We start from the raw sequence: 19943 nt of genomic DNA, 5'->3' as shown, positions 1-19943 counted from the left end.
CTTGGCCAGCATTGACTATGACCTAGTCACCCCTAACTTAGGGTAGGCTCCGAGGCCCTCAGTGGGGACGTATAGTGAGCTGATGATGTGTTCACATTACGTATGAATCGTAGTAGCAGTGAATGTGTTAAACGTAGAATATACGGGTTCAAGTAATTGTCATACAAGTGACCGAAATAATATTTATTTGATACCTAAATATTATGTGATATCAAATTATTTTTGAGATTTTTATTAATGTATTGTGAGACAATACTTTTTTTTTTTTTACTTTTAATATTATGGGAATTGGAATTGTTAATGTTTATTTATATATAAATAAAACAATATTTTTTTGCAATTTCGTATTTTTTATTACTTCGATCGTATAATAATTGCCCTGTCATTAATAACTTTCCTAATAAGTTTTGAAATTATTGGTAACTTGGAAAATAATCACTTCTTATCTTACTATCTTACTTATGTGATAAATGTGAAAGTTTAGATCGATGTATGGATGTTTCTTCGATCTTGATGAAATTTGGCACAGATGTTGAACATAGTCTGGAAGAACACATAATCTACTTTTACGACGACACTTAGTCTATTAATTATTTATTTATTTATTAATATCAGAAAAAAATCAACAGCTTCCTTACAATAAATTTACCTAATAATAATTAACCTTAATAATATAACAGAACATAAGCCTTAAATGATTTTACACTTTGTAGTTTAAAATTAATATTAATTTTAAAAAGTCGTCTTATTTTTTCGAGTTTAAGCCAAATTTAAACATCCGTACGTACGTAATTTTTCAACACGCGTACGTTCGATTGCTGCACTTTGACATAAAAAAAATTCAAAATGGCGGACTATTCTTTGTTGTTTTTTCCTCACAAAAAAAAACAGAACAATTTCCTTTATACTGTAGTTATCGATATAGTCATTGTGCCGGATACAAATATAGCTTACCGAGTTTTATATTTATCGTATCGTTTGAGTGAAAAAATACGGAATGAAATCGAAGCTGAAAAACAAAAAAACTTGAGAGGTGTCAAGGGACACCCGGATGGAACGAAGTTCCTTTCAATTAATTAGTGAAGGAACCAATGTTTATTCTATGCATAAAAAACTTAAGTCTTCACAAGAAGTACATTTTATTTCTATGAATTTTCGTTATATATTGTCACGTCGTTGCCATGGTTACTATAGCAAAAAGTGTCGTGACAACTTTTCGTAAGAATTTTTTCCGTCTAGCCCAAGGGGGCTAGACGGAAGTGAAAGGTCACAACGCGCGATAAGGAACTTCGTTCCAAAAATTCGAAGTTTAGCGACCTAACTGCTATCACAATAGACACTGGCTGCACAACAGAACTCATCAATATCTTAGTAGTTATTTTTTCATCGAATGTTTTCGGTGGGAATAAACTTTGAGATAATTCGATAGATGTATGTTTAATATAATTTAATTTACCTTGTAATTAAATATTCAAAGTAATTTTGTTATTAAACGATGATTTTTTCTGGTAACCATCGTCTCATTGGGATTTGACCAGGAAAAGGAGGAGGAATACTTTCCTATGTCCCTAACATAGGAAAGTATTCCTCTTCCTTTTCCTAGACAAGGTAGACAAGACAACGCATGTGCCACTCATTGAATTGAATACTTGAAGAATTTTTAATACTTTAACATCTGGTAAGCTGCTCGCTCGTTTCCAGTCTCGTTCTTTTTTATGACAAGGCAGTAATAAGCCAAGCACGAAAATTTGCTAAAAAGTATTCGTCAGTGACATAATTTGTCAAAATTTGTATGAGTTTTGTTGTACTTTACACGCTGTACAAATCTAATACAAGTTTTGTCGATAACGTCACGGACATATGCTCGCAAATTTCTGTACTAGGCTGTCCCCTGTCATTCTGTCGTACCGTAACCGCTGCCTATAACCATCTATATTGACAATTGCAGATTCAATGCCTACCTTATCCTTTGTCTACGTCAAATTCCATACGTGACAACCATTATGATATTTAAGTTTTTTAGTTTTAGTTTTTAGATCTAGTTTTAGTTGTTTTGTTGTTATTAAGAAATAAAATGAACTAAAATAAAGTTAATGTTATTTTAGTTATGTTATATGAGTTTATTTATTGTTAGTTAAGAAAAAGGGTTTTGTGAAAATTAATTTGAAGTTTTAGCGTAATGGTTATTTGGTCTGAGGTTAAGCATTTGGATAGAAACCTTTTAAAATTAACGAAAGAATCACCACGATCATCGTGCGTAATTCCCGCTTGCAAAGGACGAGTCCTTCAAAGAATATTCCGAGAATCAGCAGCATTACGTAAAAATAAAACAGAAATAATGAGTTTGCTTTGAGCACGTACATGAGCTTGATTTCTAGTCGTGGTAAGGCTTCGTACAAAGCTTGATCCTTAACTTAACCTTTGCCTACAACTCTTTCAACCTCGAGTTCTTTGTTTTGGCGTTGTCCTGGATAAAGATGAATGTATTTTATTTTAGTAAGTTTATTTAGTCTTTTAATTGCAATTTCATCAGCCCCTTAGTGTCGATCGACAAAAAGTTCAGTTAGGAACTCATTTTTGGCCATTATGTGTATAGATAGGGTTGCCAGGTCGCCAAACCTACTAGCCGGACAGACCAGCCAGTTTGGTCGGACATTTGGGTAGAAAGGTCGAACACTCTATATTATTTGGATTTTGTCTCAGTATTAATAGGTACACTCTCGTTTGGGAAATGTAAAAAGCTTAACAAAGCCGGAAAACCGTTTATTTTGGCCGGACACAAAAAGCCTACCTATGTTCGGCTTTATCCGGACGCCTGGCAACGCTATGGATAGATAAAAATCATCGATTAGTCTTGTTTACGTTCATTGTATAAAATAAAAGGATTACTTAGTTATTAAGTCGCAAGGCAAAGACGACGCGTAGCCGATACAAAATCGAAATCGATAATCCCTTTCCGCTGTCGTCCGTCGTAAAAATGTATAGCTTGCGATAAAAAGCCTTTTTCACTCAACGTCCCGAGATAAAATTTAGATAATGTTATCATTATTTGTATTTTTTACGTACGAATAGATTGTCTTGATGTATTAACGTCATAGCTGGCCCGGCATGAGGAGCGGTGCTATTGCGGTTAGTTTTGGTAGAAAATGTCAAAAACTACACAGCCATATGAACTTACATTAAAGAAAAAAATGCTGCGATAGTAACAGTACGACAAGGAATTTATGACACTGTTGAAATATGAAATGTTGTTGCTGGCGTCTACCATTTTCAAAAACTTGGTATATACGTGGCGTACTTAACCAACTGTGAGAGTTTTTTTCTACATTTTTTACATTCTTGCACTGTCCATCACACTTAATAAACAAAATCCTTACACGTAAGTGTTTTGGATTTTAGATCTTAAGTTTTGAGGATGAAGGTGTAAATTATTCCCGTATTTCAAAGCAGCAATAGGAATACGCCGAGATATTTGCTTGCGGGAATACTTGTAGGCGTAAAGGAATTTTTATAGCGGCTGTACGTGACTGAGAATTCGAGGTCGGGAGGGTATTAAGGCTGCAGGCAAGGGCAACATACATCTAGTAAAATACTACATAGACCTTGAGAGCGTAGAATAACTGCTGTACTTTCCAGTTTGTTTTTGCACTGTTTATTTTAATAATACATTTTTGTGTAAGTCTAGGTAACAAGCTGAAATAGCGGACCTCCTCTCTCTCTCTCTGAGCTGGTACAGATTATAAATCAATAATAATAATAATGAGATTTCATGTTTAAAGTCTGTTACAATTTTTACTAATTTGAGTGACGCGTAGAGAAATGGAACTACTTACTACTATATAGATATCCGTTGGACAGGTCGCTGCTTGGAAATGACAGCTTTTGTTTCGTTCCAACTAAAAAGCTCACCACTATACGTCCCCACCGAGGTTTAGTTCAGTTTAGTTTTAGTTTAGTTTTAGTTCAGTTAGTTTATTAACAATAATAATGTTTATTGTTAATAAATTATTTGTAATGTAAATTATTATATATATATTTTTTTCACAGTTAATAAGTTAGTTTATTGTAAGTTTTGAATTAAATAAATATTTTTCGTATAATTTTCTCGAGGTCGCTTTTAAAATAAGCTAACTGAATTCTCGTCTGTTAAAATAATTTCATGATTACCACGTCGGGAACGAAAATACTCTCAAGAATTTATATTATTTCTATTAAACATAATTTTATAATTGCGGGCGCGCTATTAGTGAAGCGATCCTTTCATATTTCGTGAGATGATCAATAAATCACTAAAATTAAATTATAAATTTAATAAAAAATATACTTTCCCAGCTCTGTTTCGGATATTGTTCGGTACAATCACAGATTTGCGGACAGATAGTTTGACAAACATTTTGAAAATACGTCTTTCTCTACAGGTAACTTAACGACGGAAAGACAAAGTGTACTAAATATACAAATTTTATTTTGATATAACATACATATACTACAATTTTATTTATATGAATAAATTAACATGCTTTTAAATATAACTAAGAGCAAATTTTTCGTATTCTTCAGGCGACTTGCGGGCGATCACAATAAAAAAATGAGTTAGAAAAATGCAAGTCACCGTGTCGAGGTCAGACTCAGTCACGTCATGAATATAAAGCTTGTAAAAAGCAGCAATTTTGTACTAAGATTTTTTTTTTATTTATATCAATGCTTTTCTTGTCTTATTATTATTTATAATTAAAGTATGTTTGGAAACGTATACGTTGAAATGCTAAGCTAATAAAAAAAAGTATAAATACGTAAAAATTATGGCATACATAAAATGGCAAGTAAAATGATGAAATGCTAAAAACGTTATTATTTCTAAAATCTCCAGAATACCCTATCATAATTTTATTACATTCAAACTAATAGATGGTTTAAAAACGAATAAGAGACAAGTAAACCGACATTGATTTTATTTATGTATGTACTTACAAAGCCGCCTTATATACCTTCCTGATAAAAAGAACTTTATTCCAAAATAATGTTACTATTTCAAATAGCTAAAGGAATTCACAAACAAATCAAATAGTATAAGGATTTTTATTGCGTTGCGTCTTCAATGAATTTTAAAACATCGAACATGTAAAGCTTTTGATACACTAAAGTGCGATTTATATGAAATATTAAAAAAGATTAAAACTTGGAATAACATACCTCATATAAGCGACAGACGTACAAACGTTGTTTTTTTTTAAATATAGATACGATAGATTTGATTAAAATTTTGGAAAACTATAAAAAATGCTCATGATTATGACGTAAATGTTATAGTTAGTAGTCAGAACTGGGTATTTAAAACAATAATCAAACTACATTTATTTATATTTACATATTAATAAGATTGGAGTGTCTGTATGTAATATAAAAAATATATTTCCTTCACAGGTTGTATTTGAACTCTTTGCTGAAAACGACAAACCAATTATTGAGATTTTTATTTGTGTGTATGTCTGTCTGCAAGGCCGCGTTTGTTCCGGTTAATCTCCAGAACGGCTGGAGCGATTTTGACGGGACTTAGACAGGGAAAAAGCTAAAGTTAAAGGTTTATGTACTGTCAAATGTTTTAACATCAGGTGGCAAATAAATGTTAATAGTTGTGGTTGTCCCTGATCCCACCTGATGTAGAGTGTTGATGCGCTACTTTAGTAAATGCCTATGCTATGGTCGGAAAAACTTGCCACCCTTTGCTGTAATTTCATATATAACATTTTGTGAACAGTAAGTCTGCGGTTTTAGCTCTCCTACAGAGAACTCTGTGAACGTTCCTCAAACCCCGTCTCGACGTCTTGAAGCGATTTATTTTGTAGTTAGCTATTTCTGTATTCACCTTTCTACGAAGCGGTGACCGAGGAAGGATTTCCTACTTAAATTTTTAATAAGTTGAGAAAAAATAAGAAATATATTCAAATGGAATTTAAAAGAAGTCAGAATGTTTCATTAATGTACATTTTTGCAATATATATTTGTTTTTAATACATTAATCCCTCATTCGCACGGGCGATTATTTTATCGCGCGTTAAAAGCGTTAAAATAGAACAAATTCATTTCCATGTATCTGTACATACGGCAGCGCTTTTAAAACGCAATGCTTTTTTATCGCGCAGTATTGCATTTTGAGCGCTGGGCGAAAGGAACAATAGTGATTTTAAAGCGTTCGTCGCTGGAGTTTTAACGCAGTGTTAAAAAAGCGACTGTGCGAATGAGGCCTAAAAATCAAATAGATCTTTTTATTTAACTAGAAATAAGAATCGCTTTTTACTATCTTCATGCAATACACTTTTAATACCACTGTATTTTTTTAACAAAAATTACACCATGTTATAATGTGCACAGTATTGGCACTTAAGACTGGGCAAGGTTAGCATTGTTATTAAAACGCTTATGCTGTATTATTATTGCGCACGTATGGTTATATTCTTTAAATATAGCAAAGTATAAACATCAAACGAAATATAATCGTACTTCCAAAGAAATATTAAAGAAACCTCATAAGAAGAAACCGACAAAATTTTCCTTTCCGCAGTATTTTCTTAATATTCTTACATAGCAAAAGTATTAAGAAGGGAACGATATTCGTGAGTGCGGAGCTGCATTTATGTTCCTAAAGACTCGTATTAAAGCTTTACCGAGCTTCAAAGTGTTTTGGGTAATAACAGAAACGATATATTAAACCTTTCGGAACTCGATTACGTCACAGAATTTCGCAAATGTTACAAAGTTGCTATATTTGTATTCAAAATTTTGTCAATCTACACAAACTTTTACGAAGCTTCTCAGATTTTAATATTTCTATTTATAATGGAATGTTCGAATAAAATTTTATTTACTCAGATTTTAAATACCAAAATTTGACAAACAAACGAGCGGCCTCTTAAATATGCTAAAATTACGAAGTGACCCTACCTTTGACAGATTAGACTGAGCACAAATAGACGATATTTTCCTTTCCTATGCGTCTCCTCCTCTACCAAATCCGTCTCCCCTTCCTTTCTCTTCCTTACAAAAAATGAGCGAGGAGGGGAAGTGGACCAAAATCAACCTCCGGCACGTACGGTCATTAGACAAAACGCAGCATTGCTTCCAGGCTTGCCTTATGTGTGGTTGTGGTTTTGTACCGGGCGAGCCGACCAATTCGTGCAACAGATGTTGATGTCGTCTACTACTGTTGAACTGTTAACTCAGTAATGTGCAAAACTTAACATAAAAGTCAGTTAAATTTTACAAAATATACAAGGTAATTTCTTTAGGTATTCTCTACGTATAACATAGTAATCCCGAAAAGTAATTTGAATTTGAAATTCCGAAACTGTAAAATAATAGTCTCTCAAAATTGCAACGGCTGTATTTGTATGAGCAAGAGAGTTAAAATTAACTGGAGCTTAGAACTGAATTAACAAACTTTCTGTGGATTAATTAAACATATGCCATCACAAGGTTATTTGGTTAAATTTAACTTTTATTCTTTGAAGAATTATTGATCAACTTTGAGTCGGTGCGCCAGTGTAGTAAGTAAGTATTGAAAAGTTTAAATCATTTCGTGCTATAGTAATAATAATGAATTAGAATTAAACCTAACCATCCATCCATCCATCCATTCAGCCTCATTACGCCCTCTGCTGGGCATAGGCCTCCCCCAAAGATCGATCCTCTAAGGACCCCCTGCACCGCCGTCACCCTGACCGCTTCCGTAACCAGGAACGGCGGCGCCACCAGGTACTGAGGGCTGTACTTTACTTGTGGCTATCATAATAGGGGATTTGCCATAATCGCCACGCTTGGCAGGCGGGTTGGCGATCGCAGTGTTTCTCCATCGTTTTTGTAAGGGACGCTGCTGCCCGTCCTCCGGTGGTCTGGACGCAGTTTAACGACGATACGCGGGTCTTTAAACCTCGTTAGGGTTAAAGACCCGCGTATCGCGTATCGCGTATAAATAATATTACATAGCTCTCTTGAAATGTAAAATAAATAATTATCATTCTTAGAAATCTTTCGTCATCATCCTATAAAATGGATATTGTTCACAGGACATTGATAAGATTATGATCAATTTTACTTATAATATCGTTTTGTCTAAACAAGCGAAATATGTACAGATACGAAAGGTAATGAGAGTTGTTCATGGAACTGTATGTGGGACACAACGTTTCCTAACGAGTTCTTCCTAACTTCGGGATTAAAACAGCTCACGCAAACAAGGTTATGTTCTACTGCAGGATTTTAGATAGATATGTTTTTTTACTTTATATGCTTTTTCGGTTATTGTTATAAATTAGGTAGTGAAAGAATTTTAACTGCAAATCTACAAATAAAATTAAGTAAGATTTTAATCTTGATATTTTCGTATAAATCTGGCTTATTGCCATGTGTCCCATAGTGCAAATTTCTCTCACTAAATATTCACTAAGTAACCCTGTTAGTGTCTAGCAAACATTCTATATTTAGAAGAGTAATACCGCAATATAAAATGTTTAAAAAAACACACAGGCGCTCGTACGTCTTGTGTCCCGACGGGAAATTCGGAAAAGCGAAGTCCAACAATTTATGTGTTGCGAAAAAGTTGGTTTTTTTTTTCAGCTACCCTAGAATATATAGCTACAACAGTTGGAAAAACAATTTGTTTTCTATTTTTCTTCTTAAAACCTACATGGGGACATTTAAAAACAAAATTATTACATGTCTGCATGTTTTAAGTCGTAAACTTTTCTTGGATGTCAAAATGAGCTGCTTTTTTTAATAAACTAAGGTTGAACTATTTCGTAAAACAATATCATTTACCTTCAAGAATAAGTTGCAAAAAGTATCTGCATAATTATAATGAAGATAGCGTTCAAGTTTTGGTTTATTCGTCATAAAAAAAAAACTTTATCTGACGTTTTAAAGTTAAGATTGGAGTTATGGGTTCATAATTTACAGTGAAAAGGAAGTCTCTAACTTTAGTAATTACACTTTCACTTAACCGCATCGTCGCCTCGGCTATTTGAATATGAAATAGGCCAAGAATTCAACATAATTTAGGCGTATTTTGCCAACACTAAATTTATATTTTAAAAGTAAATTATTGGTAATAACTAGTAGTCGAATATTTTTAATTAATATCTTATGTTTGATTTAATAAATGCCTGTAGAAACATACTACAGAATTTAAACATAATTAAATTACATTTGGTTGACAATAACATGAACTTATGTCAAAATAAACTAACAGAGGTCCGAAAATTATTTCAAAAAGTAAATAAATCTTTAACTTTACAAAAATAGCTTTACATTCCGGTCAAGTAAACAACTCGCTGACAAGGGTCAATAAAAACTTCCACACAGTGATGTTTATTTATTTGTCATTGGTAACATAGGTTTAGTTCCACTACCCAGTGGTTTACGACACTCGGGTAATGAATTAAATGACGTGCGCGTAACAATGTCACCTGTGACTCAGAAAAATTTACAGGACGGTTTTAGTAGTAAATACTAAACATTCAAATTTTCATGTGAAAAATTTTACGGCCGTGAAATTTGATTACTTATTGATTTAAGACAATATAACTGTTAAACATTGAAAGTTGTACTTTAAGTTGGATTACAGAAACTTGAATAATTAGAGTGGATTATTCTTTAAGATGCGGTGCTAATTAAGCGGCAACAATAAAAAAATATTACCACTTAGAGTAAATAAAAAGCTACATAAAGATTCACAATTATGAAAGGGCTCTATTTTGTGCGTATGCAAGTGCACGCACGGGGTAAGTGTGTGAAAAATAACTTGCAACCAGCTGATCCTTTTTTGTTTTCAAACATTTTTTTTTAATTTCTAAAACATCCTGTATATGACAATAAATTACCGCCTCGGCAGGGACATAATTGCTTCTTAGAGCGCAAGGTATCCATTACATGTAACGTCGCTGGGGGGTTGGCAACATTACAAATATTACACGCCTCCTAATTAAAGTTAGTAGCGTCAAATAAAACATCGAATGACAACTTTGCCCTTGTAATGACTTGTTCATAAAAGGGCAAATGTTAAACTAGAATAAAATTTAATACATTACGCAAACAAAAGTTAATTTTTATTTATTTATTTATATATTTTTTAGCACTTTTATAAGTACAAGGAGGACTTAATGCCTAAAGGCATTCTCTACCAGTCATCCGGTATATGAGAGGAAAGTATAATTATGTGCAGGTTAGATATGAATTTAAGATATTATTTTACTAATACAAATATTATGTAATACAGAAATATATTAGAAATAAATAAGTTTAAATTTATTAATATTATAAACGTAAAACAAAAAAGAGTGAGATAAATAACTCTAGATTAATAAGTACTTTTTGTTTCGGATTTGAAAAAAAGAGAGAACTATATTTTTGGTGGAGTTTGAATTCATGTAGTAATTTATAGTGGTAAATTACACAACTAGGTTTAAATTAAAAAAAATATGGAGTCGCATTTGCCTACCAAGAGGTAGTGATTAAAATTTTGAAGATGGCGCATGTTCCAGAAACATTTTTTATTTCATATTACATAAGCTTATTGTTAAGTACAATACTGGTTTTTACTATATTCCGTATAAAAATAAGCTTCAATTTTCAAATTAGTGTAATTATGTCTAGGGATTCGTTAAAAGTGTAACAAAATATAGAGTTTAATTAATTAAATAAAAAAGTCTCAATGTTCATTTACGGTGTGTTCAACAGTTGCGAGTAGAGAGTGCTTAATTTGTGATAATTGGCAATGGTTTGATTTAACGCCTCGCTTGCTGCCTCTCTTTATGCGTGCTACGAACATTTTGTTGACTGGTTGAAAGGTAACCTATAAAATATTTCAGTAAACAAAATCAGAAACTCGTTGAATTTTATAACTTGAAATTAACTTTGGTATACATAAAAATAAACGACTTAAATAATTTTAAACAGAAAATTTTCGATTGTTTGTTTCGGAACTTAGTTTTGCTCAAGTAAAGTCGAAGCGAGTTACATGTATTAAAGTTAATCGAAAATAATGCAATCAGAACCTAAAAAATCAAATCTTGATATGAATCGTAAATATCGTAAGCGTCGAAAAGCGATTTAAATAAATACAAGGCCTAACCGCTGAGTCCGCCCACTTTACCACACTTAAGTACAAATTCGCGGAAGCAATCTCATTGTGTGGTTCTCCCATCAATGATTGCACTGCATAAATCTACGGAGGCAAACTCTATGTGGTTATGTATTGTGGTAACTGTACGTAGTAGCGTAATTCGTAGCTACCTAGCTACGATGCTACGAGGTTACGTGGTTTCGTAACCGTTCAACAGGGGAATGGTTACAGATGAGGTTATATTTGGCCATATATACTTATTTAGGCAGGAGATATAAAATTATTCTATACTTGTTACTAAATTAAGTAACAGCATATTATATCTCATGGATATCCAACTAAACTATACTGGGCTTAAATTACATTTCTAAGACTTTATAACGATAGACAAAAGGTATTAAAATTATTACTAAGAAACAATTTTATAGCGTGTATTGTCAGCTACGTCTAGATCGTTATCATTTCAAAATATCGGTCATATTGTATCAGGAATGGATTCAACAGCAAGGAAAATTCCCTTACCGATACTCCGGGGAGTGGTACAATGGTGAGCGTGCAAATTCAATTCATCCTGTATCTGTGTTCCATCCAACCGGATGAAGGCGAAAACGAGACCAAGCTACACATCCTTCAAACGTTTACAATATTCCATTTTCAAATTTAATCCCTATTCACTTGTTTTAGAGTTGACATTTGATGGAATGTATTTGCACATACGACTTTTATTTTGCGAGTATACAGTATGTCCTTTTCGCCCTGTATCTACGTCGGGGTGAGTACAGAGTAATCAGTCGCCAATATACCGTCCCGAGCATCGCTCGTCTCCCGCCGACTTTCTACTTATATTAAATATAAAAATCCCTTAAAAATCGACAACTATTTTTTGTACATTATATTCCATCAAATGTATTGTTATTAATTTATATTTTATATTCGTTAGTTCAATTGTGTAGTGTATTAAATATATATTTGTGTACGCGTTTTCATTATTCAAAAAATTAATAAGTAAAAATAAATTATTTTATTAAGAGTGCGCTTAAAGGCGGCGACCTCGGTTTTTTTAGGCGTGGGAATTAATAAAGAAAAATAAACATGAAGACATCTTCGTTTTCTTTGCGTGTTATGCGAAGGGTAAGTTATTATTTATAAATAACTAAATTACATTAAAATTATTAAATATAAATTTCTAATAGTAAAATCTATTATTAAATAATAATTTAGAGCGCGTAACAGGTTGTGTCCTCCCACGCAGGTGTAGGCTCCACAGGTTGGGCATTCCAGCTTGAAGGCTGCGACGCTTCCGCATCCGGACCACACCCTCACACCTTTTATATAAATTACACTACTTTTTTAATACAATATTTATCAAACGAATTTCATATCTGCCCTACAAATATACATTATTTGTATTTCGCAAGAACATCAATATTCTTCACGGTATCAAATAATGAGTTAATTTTATTTTAGGATTCGACAAAACTGTTTTATAATCAAAATAATTTAAGTAAGATATATAAAAAGCAGTTATTTAAGAAACAGCGCGCAGTGAGGAGTTCCATTTCTCTGCAACCCGGACCACTGGCTACTTGAGTCATGGCATTCCGCAGCCGGTGGTGTACTATTTTTATACATAGTATATTTTGTTATAAAATTTATTATGTAGAAATGGAAATAAATGAATATGAAATATAGTGTTGTAGGTAAGGTATGAACTAGTAGGTGAAAAAAAATTTTTTTAAAAGTTTATGCATTAAACTTTTTTCTAGGAGGACATTTAAACTTTATGTAATGCATGTTTCAAGACATCTCAATTTATTAAGATAGAATGAAAAAAAGATAACCTGTTATATACATTTTTTCGGCAATGAAAGATAAGGCCTCCATTTACACATATCGATATAAAAAGACAATAATTTCTAGCTCGAGTCGATTCCTCGATGGCTGGCAATCCACAACCGTGCGGTTTTCGCGTAGCTTTTTACCGCGTACTTCCGCGTTGTGCAATGGTCTGTCCTCGGCGGTATTTCCAAACTGCTACGACTTAGGGTCCTTCAAGAAGCGAGCGTATCACCATCTCAAAGGCCGGCAACGCATCTGCGATTCCTCTGGTATTGCAGATGTCCATGGGCGTCGATGAACACCTTGGTGTTCCCGCTGCTTGATTGTCCAATTCTCTTATAAAAAAAAACGAGTCCTTGGAATAATTTATCAGAAACAGATTTTGTATTTAACACAAGTATGTTCTTTTATTCCGGAACCAATGTTCACAGCAGCCATTGTTATTTGCGTTACTAGTGTTTAAACAAAATTTACGTCAGAATTAGGTTAAGTGTGTAATGTTATTTTCAACTTTTGAGTGACAATATTTACAAAAATAAGATAATTATTAAAACTTTTTATAAATACAAATTAATATTACCTGCTAGTTTCATATTTTTATGTATCAATAATTATTACTTACAGATAAAGTTTTTTTTATCATAAACTAGCAAATGAGCAAGCGGCCATACGCCGAAATAGCGAAGTGACCGCTGCCCGTAGACATCCGTAATTGCAGATTTGTTGCTTAACTTTAAACGGAAAAGAGGACGCACAGAAAAATGCCTGTTTGCCTTCATTATTATTCATACACGTGATTCACGCAATGTCAACAACTCTGCAAATGAAATCTATTAAAATAAAACGAATTGGTAATGTAATTGATGTAAAAGTAAAGGTTTTTGTTTATTAAATAAATTAGAAAGAGTTTTTTCATGAAATTGTAGTTCGACTAAACTAATATCTAGAATTTTATCTTATTATTCTTTTGTGAAATCAAAGTAAAGCATAAAGGTCAGACTTTTAATCTTTTAGGAATACAAAAGATAATTTACCATTTATTTTTGTAAGGAATATAAAAGTGCTTTTGATAATCTCACGCTTATGTTATACAAGTAAGGTACAGAAGTAAGGCTTAAGGTACAGATGTATTAAAAATTAAATAAGAGTATATGAAGTCTTTGTATGCTTGGCTTTGTTTCTTAAACACTTATGAGATGAATTTTTTTTAGCTAGTAATCAACATTTTGTTTATTGTTAACATTAAACTATTATAGGTTAACGAGCAAGCGTTCTTAATGTAATTCTGTGATATGATACTTAGTCATGACCATTCTGTAATTTACAAAATTTTTAAGAGATTTCAATGTAAACTTTACTTTTTTCATCAAATTTACTATCAACTATTAACGCTTTTGTCCATATAATTTATTTAGATCGTGATTATAAATTTTTATAAAGCAAACACTTCTCTATTCCTAAAAGTTCAAATCTGATGTTAAATTTTAATATTAAAAGCAAGATTCAACAATTCAGTTTACGTATAATATTTATGCATTGCAAACTTTGCGAACCATCTGCTCAGATGTAGCATTATTTTTCACGGAACAGGAAAAACTTTTGTTTACTTTCAAACAATATCATATTACAAGACAAGATATAATTGAATCACTTTGAATTGCGAATGTGCACTTTTAATTTTTTAACAAGAATATTGCGAAATAATTGTCAATTTTTCTAAAAAACAAATGAACTTTGCATCTTTTGAACATTATATATGTATTAAATTATATTCCATTCTAATTAAATTTTATATTACTATTTAAGGTAATCCTATCCTTTTTGTAAAAGTTTTTTTTTACAATCAATTATTCTCTTAAAATTCAAAGACGCTCTAACAAATTTAAGTAGGTAAATAATCATCTCTTGTTATTACAAGTTTGGAAAACTTGCGTAGACACAACATTAACTTTTGCTTAATAAACGAATTTAAGAGACCAAGTCTAGCAAGTTTTGCTTTGACAAATTTTGTCTTTGTTAACTTTCAAAACATTACATTTGAACAGTAGAGATCTCTCTACATCTCATCGTACAAGGTAAAATTCAAAAGCTAAGTGTTTTTAGTCAGTGGTTAAAAGAGTTTCCGTTCTCTTTTCTTTAACATTCTAGTTCAATTTATTTTACATATCGTAAAGTTATAGTAGCGTGATAATAGTAGAACGTTCCTGACAATGAGCAGACATTATGTAAATCACAAATGTTCCCAGTACATACACGAAGGTTGTGACCTTTTCGTTATATAGTCAGCTAACAATTTTACATTATTTACTTTATTTTAATGTACAAATGTAAAATAAATATTTTAAAATCACTAGTTCAAATTCATAATTGATCTAGGTAATACCTATATTTTTTTTAATGGAATCATTTTTTTTTAATGAAGAGAATGCTCTTTGAGTAGCGCGCAAGCTGAGTGCAGTTGGGCACCGGTGTGTTCCATCGGAGATCCAGGAGCCCTGCCAGTGACACTAGAGGATGGCCATCGAGGGGTTTTAGTGGTTGAAATCCCATATAACCTTGCTTCTCCTCAGGAGCAGGGTATCTTTTTAAAGATTTATCCAAAAAAATCTGCGATTCCTCTGGTATCGCAGATGTCCATGGGCGTCGGTGAATGTCTTGGTGTTTCCGTTGCTCGTTTGCCCTCTCCTCTTATAAAAAATGGGTATAACAAAGAGGCAAAAAAATAATGGCCTAAGTCATCTATTAAATAAAGACTGGACACATAATTATAGTAAGATAACAAAAATATGTTAGATTAATATTATTTTAGCAATGAAGATATTAAGAAAATTGTTATCTTCTGTACGAATTACACACACCCTGTATATAATATAAGAATCTACAAACTATTCATATAGATTTAAATAGTTTTGGGAGCAAATGTGTATTGAAAGTGTATTTATACAGTTACGTCCAGATGGTATGCTAAACATATTGCGTAAATACATCTTATTCTTATGCTTATCTTAAACAAAGAAGTTATTACGTAACGTAATATTAAATTGAAATATGAAATTTCCTAATAAATACGTTTACGAGTTATCTAATATTGACAATAGTGGAACATACTAACTCATATGAAATATTTTAATTTATTTTAATATGAATTTTATGTAAATAAATGCTTACTGGATTGTTTGATATTAACTATGTGTTTAATCGCGAGCGTCGGTGACTCAGATGTTAAGCACTTGACTTGCAATCTGCAGGTCCTGGGTTCGAATCCCGCCAATGTGTTTTTCGATTTTCGATTTACATATGTACAGTTATCCGACGTTCTTACGGTGAAGGAATCGTGATGCAACCTGCACATCTCTGAGAAGAAATTCAATGATATGTGTGAAGTCAACCAACCCGCACTTGGCCAGCATAGTTGACTATGGCCTAGTCACCCCTAACTTAGGGTAGGCTCCGAGCCCCTCAGTGGGGACGTATAGTGAGCTGATGATGATTATGATGTGTTTAATGATTGATTTTATTCCATTATTTTTAATAATTATTCTATCGCTTGACAACGTGTGTTAACGATAGTACGCGCCAGCAATTACTCTCTTATAATGTAAGTAAATATTTTAATATTGCATGTTTATTATGTATATATTTTAGTATATACTTTCGATGAATATATAAGTTTAATTTCGTCGAAATCTCACTTAATTATTCATGTTATTTAATCGTTGAAACGTTGGTGCGCATTAAATTATCTTAATTGCAATTCTAATTAAGCCGCAAAAAGGTCACTGATGAAGTTAATTACTGTCAACTGGGAAACTTTTAGTAAATATATTTAAAATTTATTGAAGGACGTGCTCAGTAGATACTACGCTATCGGTGGCCAGGCTTAAGTAATGTAATGAAAATTTAAACGATAGAATTATACCAAAACCAGGGTACTTAAATAAAACGTTAAGAGACTGCTTAATAAAGCATTTACCGTCTCTGTATGTGTTGACTTTAAGTAGTTATTTAAATATTAATATAAATTTTAGGCTTCGAAATTTTTACGCTCGTGGATGGCCTGTCAGGTAAATACTATCCCCGCCTACACGTCTTCGGACGAGGACGAGTTATAAATTTAGATCTACTTTTAACTAGCTGTCGCCCGCGAGTATATCCGCGCAGGATGAAAAAAAGTTGTTAAAAGTAGCCTATATGTTCTTCCAGACTATGTTCTACATCTATGCCAAATTTCATCAAGATCTATTGAGCCGTTCCGGAGATATATCTTCAAATAATCATCCATCAATTCATCTAATTCTAAACTTTCGCATTTACAATATTAGGAAGATTAGAAGTTTTATGGGCATGTATGTCCGCATTTCGATAAAGACCATTAAATTAATTAAAAATATCAATATTAATAAACATACTTTACGAAATAAACGCACTGGTGGTGAGTTACCTTCAATTTTATAAATCTCTTTATCATATAGTGTTACTACTCCTGTGTTATAAGGCGCCCACCTATATTACTGAGTTTTTTTAATTTATTTTAGAAAGCCAACATATTACATGTAAGATTACAATGTAATAAAAAAATGTTTATATCTAAGTACACTTTGTTATGTAATACACTTAAAGGCTTTTTAACATAATTATAATAGAAACAAACAAACGGAAAAAACAGTTCCTTTACGAAGTGACAATGTTGAATTTGATAAAGTTTCGAGGATTCGAAATATGGTATTTCAACTTTCATTAAATGTTTCTAAGGTTTTTTCATAAAACATTTCAATCTGATACGAAAAAGGAGTTTGCGAGATATTATCTATTCCTATGTTGAAACTTTCAATAACTTACAAGTTACAACTCAACTTAGATTAACTTTCTGGAAAATAAAGTATGGTCCTTTTAGTTTAGGTCTACGAAAAGGAAAAGTTTTAACAGACTTTTCTCTTTAGAATTTGATGTAAATGTTTGTTTATACCTTTTTTTTATAACTACTAGATTTATCGTACCCAAAATCGCTTAAATTGTGACTAAGTCAGAAAACACCTTTCAGCAATCTTACTAATATTATAAACTAGCTTTTACCCGCGACTCCGTTCGCGCGGAATAAAAAATAGAAAACTGGGTAAAAATTATCCTATGTCCGTTTCCTGGTTCTAAGCTACCTGCCCACCAATTTTCAGTCAAATAGATTCAGCCGTTCTTGAGTTATAAATAGTGTAACTAACACGACTTTCTTTTATATATAATATACTAGCTTTTACCCGCGACTCCGTCCGCGCGGAATAAAAAATAGAAAACGGGGTAAAAATTATCCTATGTCCTATTCCTGGTTCTAAGCTACATGCCCACCAATTTTCAGTCAAATCGATTCAGCCGTTCTTGAGTTATAAATAGTGTAACTAACACGACTTTCTTTTATATATATAGATAGATGTTATTATATAATTATTGGGAATAGCTACCAACTATTGACTATATATGTTTGTTATTTCCATAAGCAGATTATTTTCGCCCTCGGCGACCGTACTCGTTTATTTATTTAGGACGTTAATCGCTTTAGCTGTGAAACGCTTTACAAGATCTCATTTACTTTGAATTGTAAGCAATCACGATACGTTTCGCAAGATTAAGACTGGCTTCTATCTAACATAAAATCGGTTATACTATAGTCCCTTCAATTAATCAACTAATTAATGTAAAGTGTTGTCAAGCTTTGCTTTGCAATGTGTTATTTTAGTATGTTAAAATGTTTGGTAAGTGGTGGCGGCATACGAGCGGCAGCCATCTTGTAATTAACCCCTAGTGCATTCGATCGACGTCAAAATATCCGCAGCTCTTGTAATGGATTGCTTTTGCATGCTTAGAAATAAATGATGGATTGATACTAATCGATCAATTAAAACAAAAATCATTCGCTTTTTCACACGAAAAATATATAAATTAGTGAGTGCAAAACAATAATAACACATGAAAAATGAGTCAAATTCTTTTGAGGTTTTTAAATATTTAAACAATTGCTATTAATTTTGTAGCTGTCATGCCATTGTTAAAAGTCACCACGTTTCTAATGTTGCCACGACCATACAGAAGACAGGCATCAAGTGGAAGCTATTCCGCGTTTCGTCTGAGTGTAGTGCCTTTAATAATTTTATAAAAGGTAGTTTTAGTTTTCTTAGATGGCAGCACTGCTCGACCCCGTCACTCTTTTGTGACAACTTCCGGCGAATGGATTGAGAGTGGTGGGGTTGAAACAGCGTTTTGATTATTGAGTCAAGAGCTCGGCCAGTCGTTGGATATCCGTCGATGTGATAAGTCGTCTAGTGGAAACTATACTAGTTGACCGTTAGAAATGTTGAAAATGGAATGAAAGTATTCACTGTGCAATGAATTGGAGTTTTTCTTGACATGCCAGAGGCCTAATTGTAGTCCTCTTCCCCTTCCTAACTTTTTGTTATAAATGAAGGAAGGATAGGGATTAATCGGAGGAGGGAACCCATAGTAAGAGAAATATTCTCTTTCTGTGCGTATGTTCTCGCTTTGCTATTTTAGGGAATCAGGTGGTCGCTTGCTCATTTGTCACCGTGTGATATAAAAAAGTGCCTGAATAGTTCCTAAATTAGATTAAAAGTTAAGATTAAAAATGACTAATGATACGTATATTACGTCAGTTTAACACCTCGTGAACACCACATGAGCTTTCACTATAGCAACTTATATGCAAAATTGATAATAATTGTTTAAGAAAATCTTACGCAATAATAAGCCAAACCACTTAGTATAACGCAAAAAGCCTAGCCCTTATTGACGAATATAAAATAATAAAACCTTATTACTTCTCAGTTAATGACTATTCGATAGTTACGAATCGCGTGACTTCTACAAGAGTAATATTAAATGGAGTTAGTTTTATGGCCACAGTTCTCTCGATAAAACTAAAATTGGATAGTAAATTGTTATCTTTACGTCTGCGAGATCTAATTGTTGTAACTTAGATACG

The 19943-nt window shown here is 32.5% G+C and overlaps 1 protein-coding gene across 1 annotated transcript in view; it reads left to right on the top strand.

The window, feature by feature from the left end:
- Positions 1–12187: 12187 nt before the first annotated feature.
- LOC106712178 (calmodulin-A) overlaps positions 12188–19943 on the top strand; it is a 98192-nt gene continuing 90436 nt past the window's right edge. Inside the window, exon 1 of the mRNA XM_014504674.2 lies at positions 12188–12247. Coding sequence (XP_014360160.1) covers positions 12209–12247 — 39 coding nt within the window. The 5' untranslated portion in view covers positions 12188–12208. The remainder of the gene's footprint in view (positions 12248–19943) is intronic.

This window comes from Papilio machaon, chromosome 13 (assembly GCF_912999745.1).
Source record: "Papilio machaon chromosome 13, ilPapMach1.1, whole genome shotgun sequence".
NCBI classification, from domain to species: Eukaryota; Metazoa; Arthropoda; class Insecta; order Lepidoptera; family Papilionidae; genus Papilio; species Papilio machaon.
This window is presented reverse-complemented; position numbering and strand designations above follow the sequence as displayed.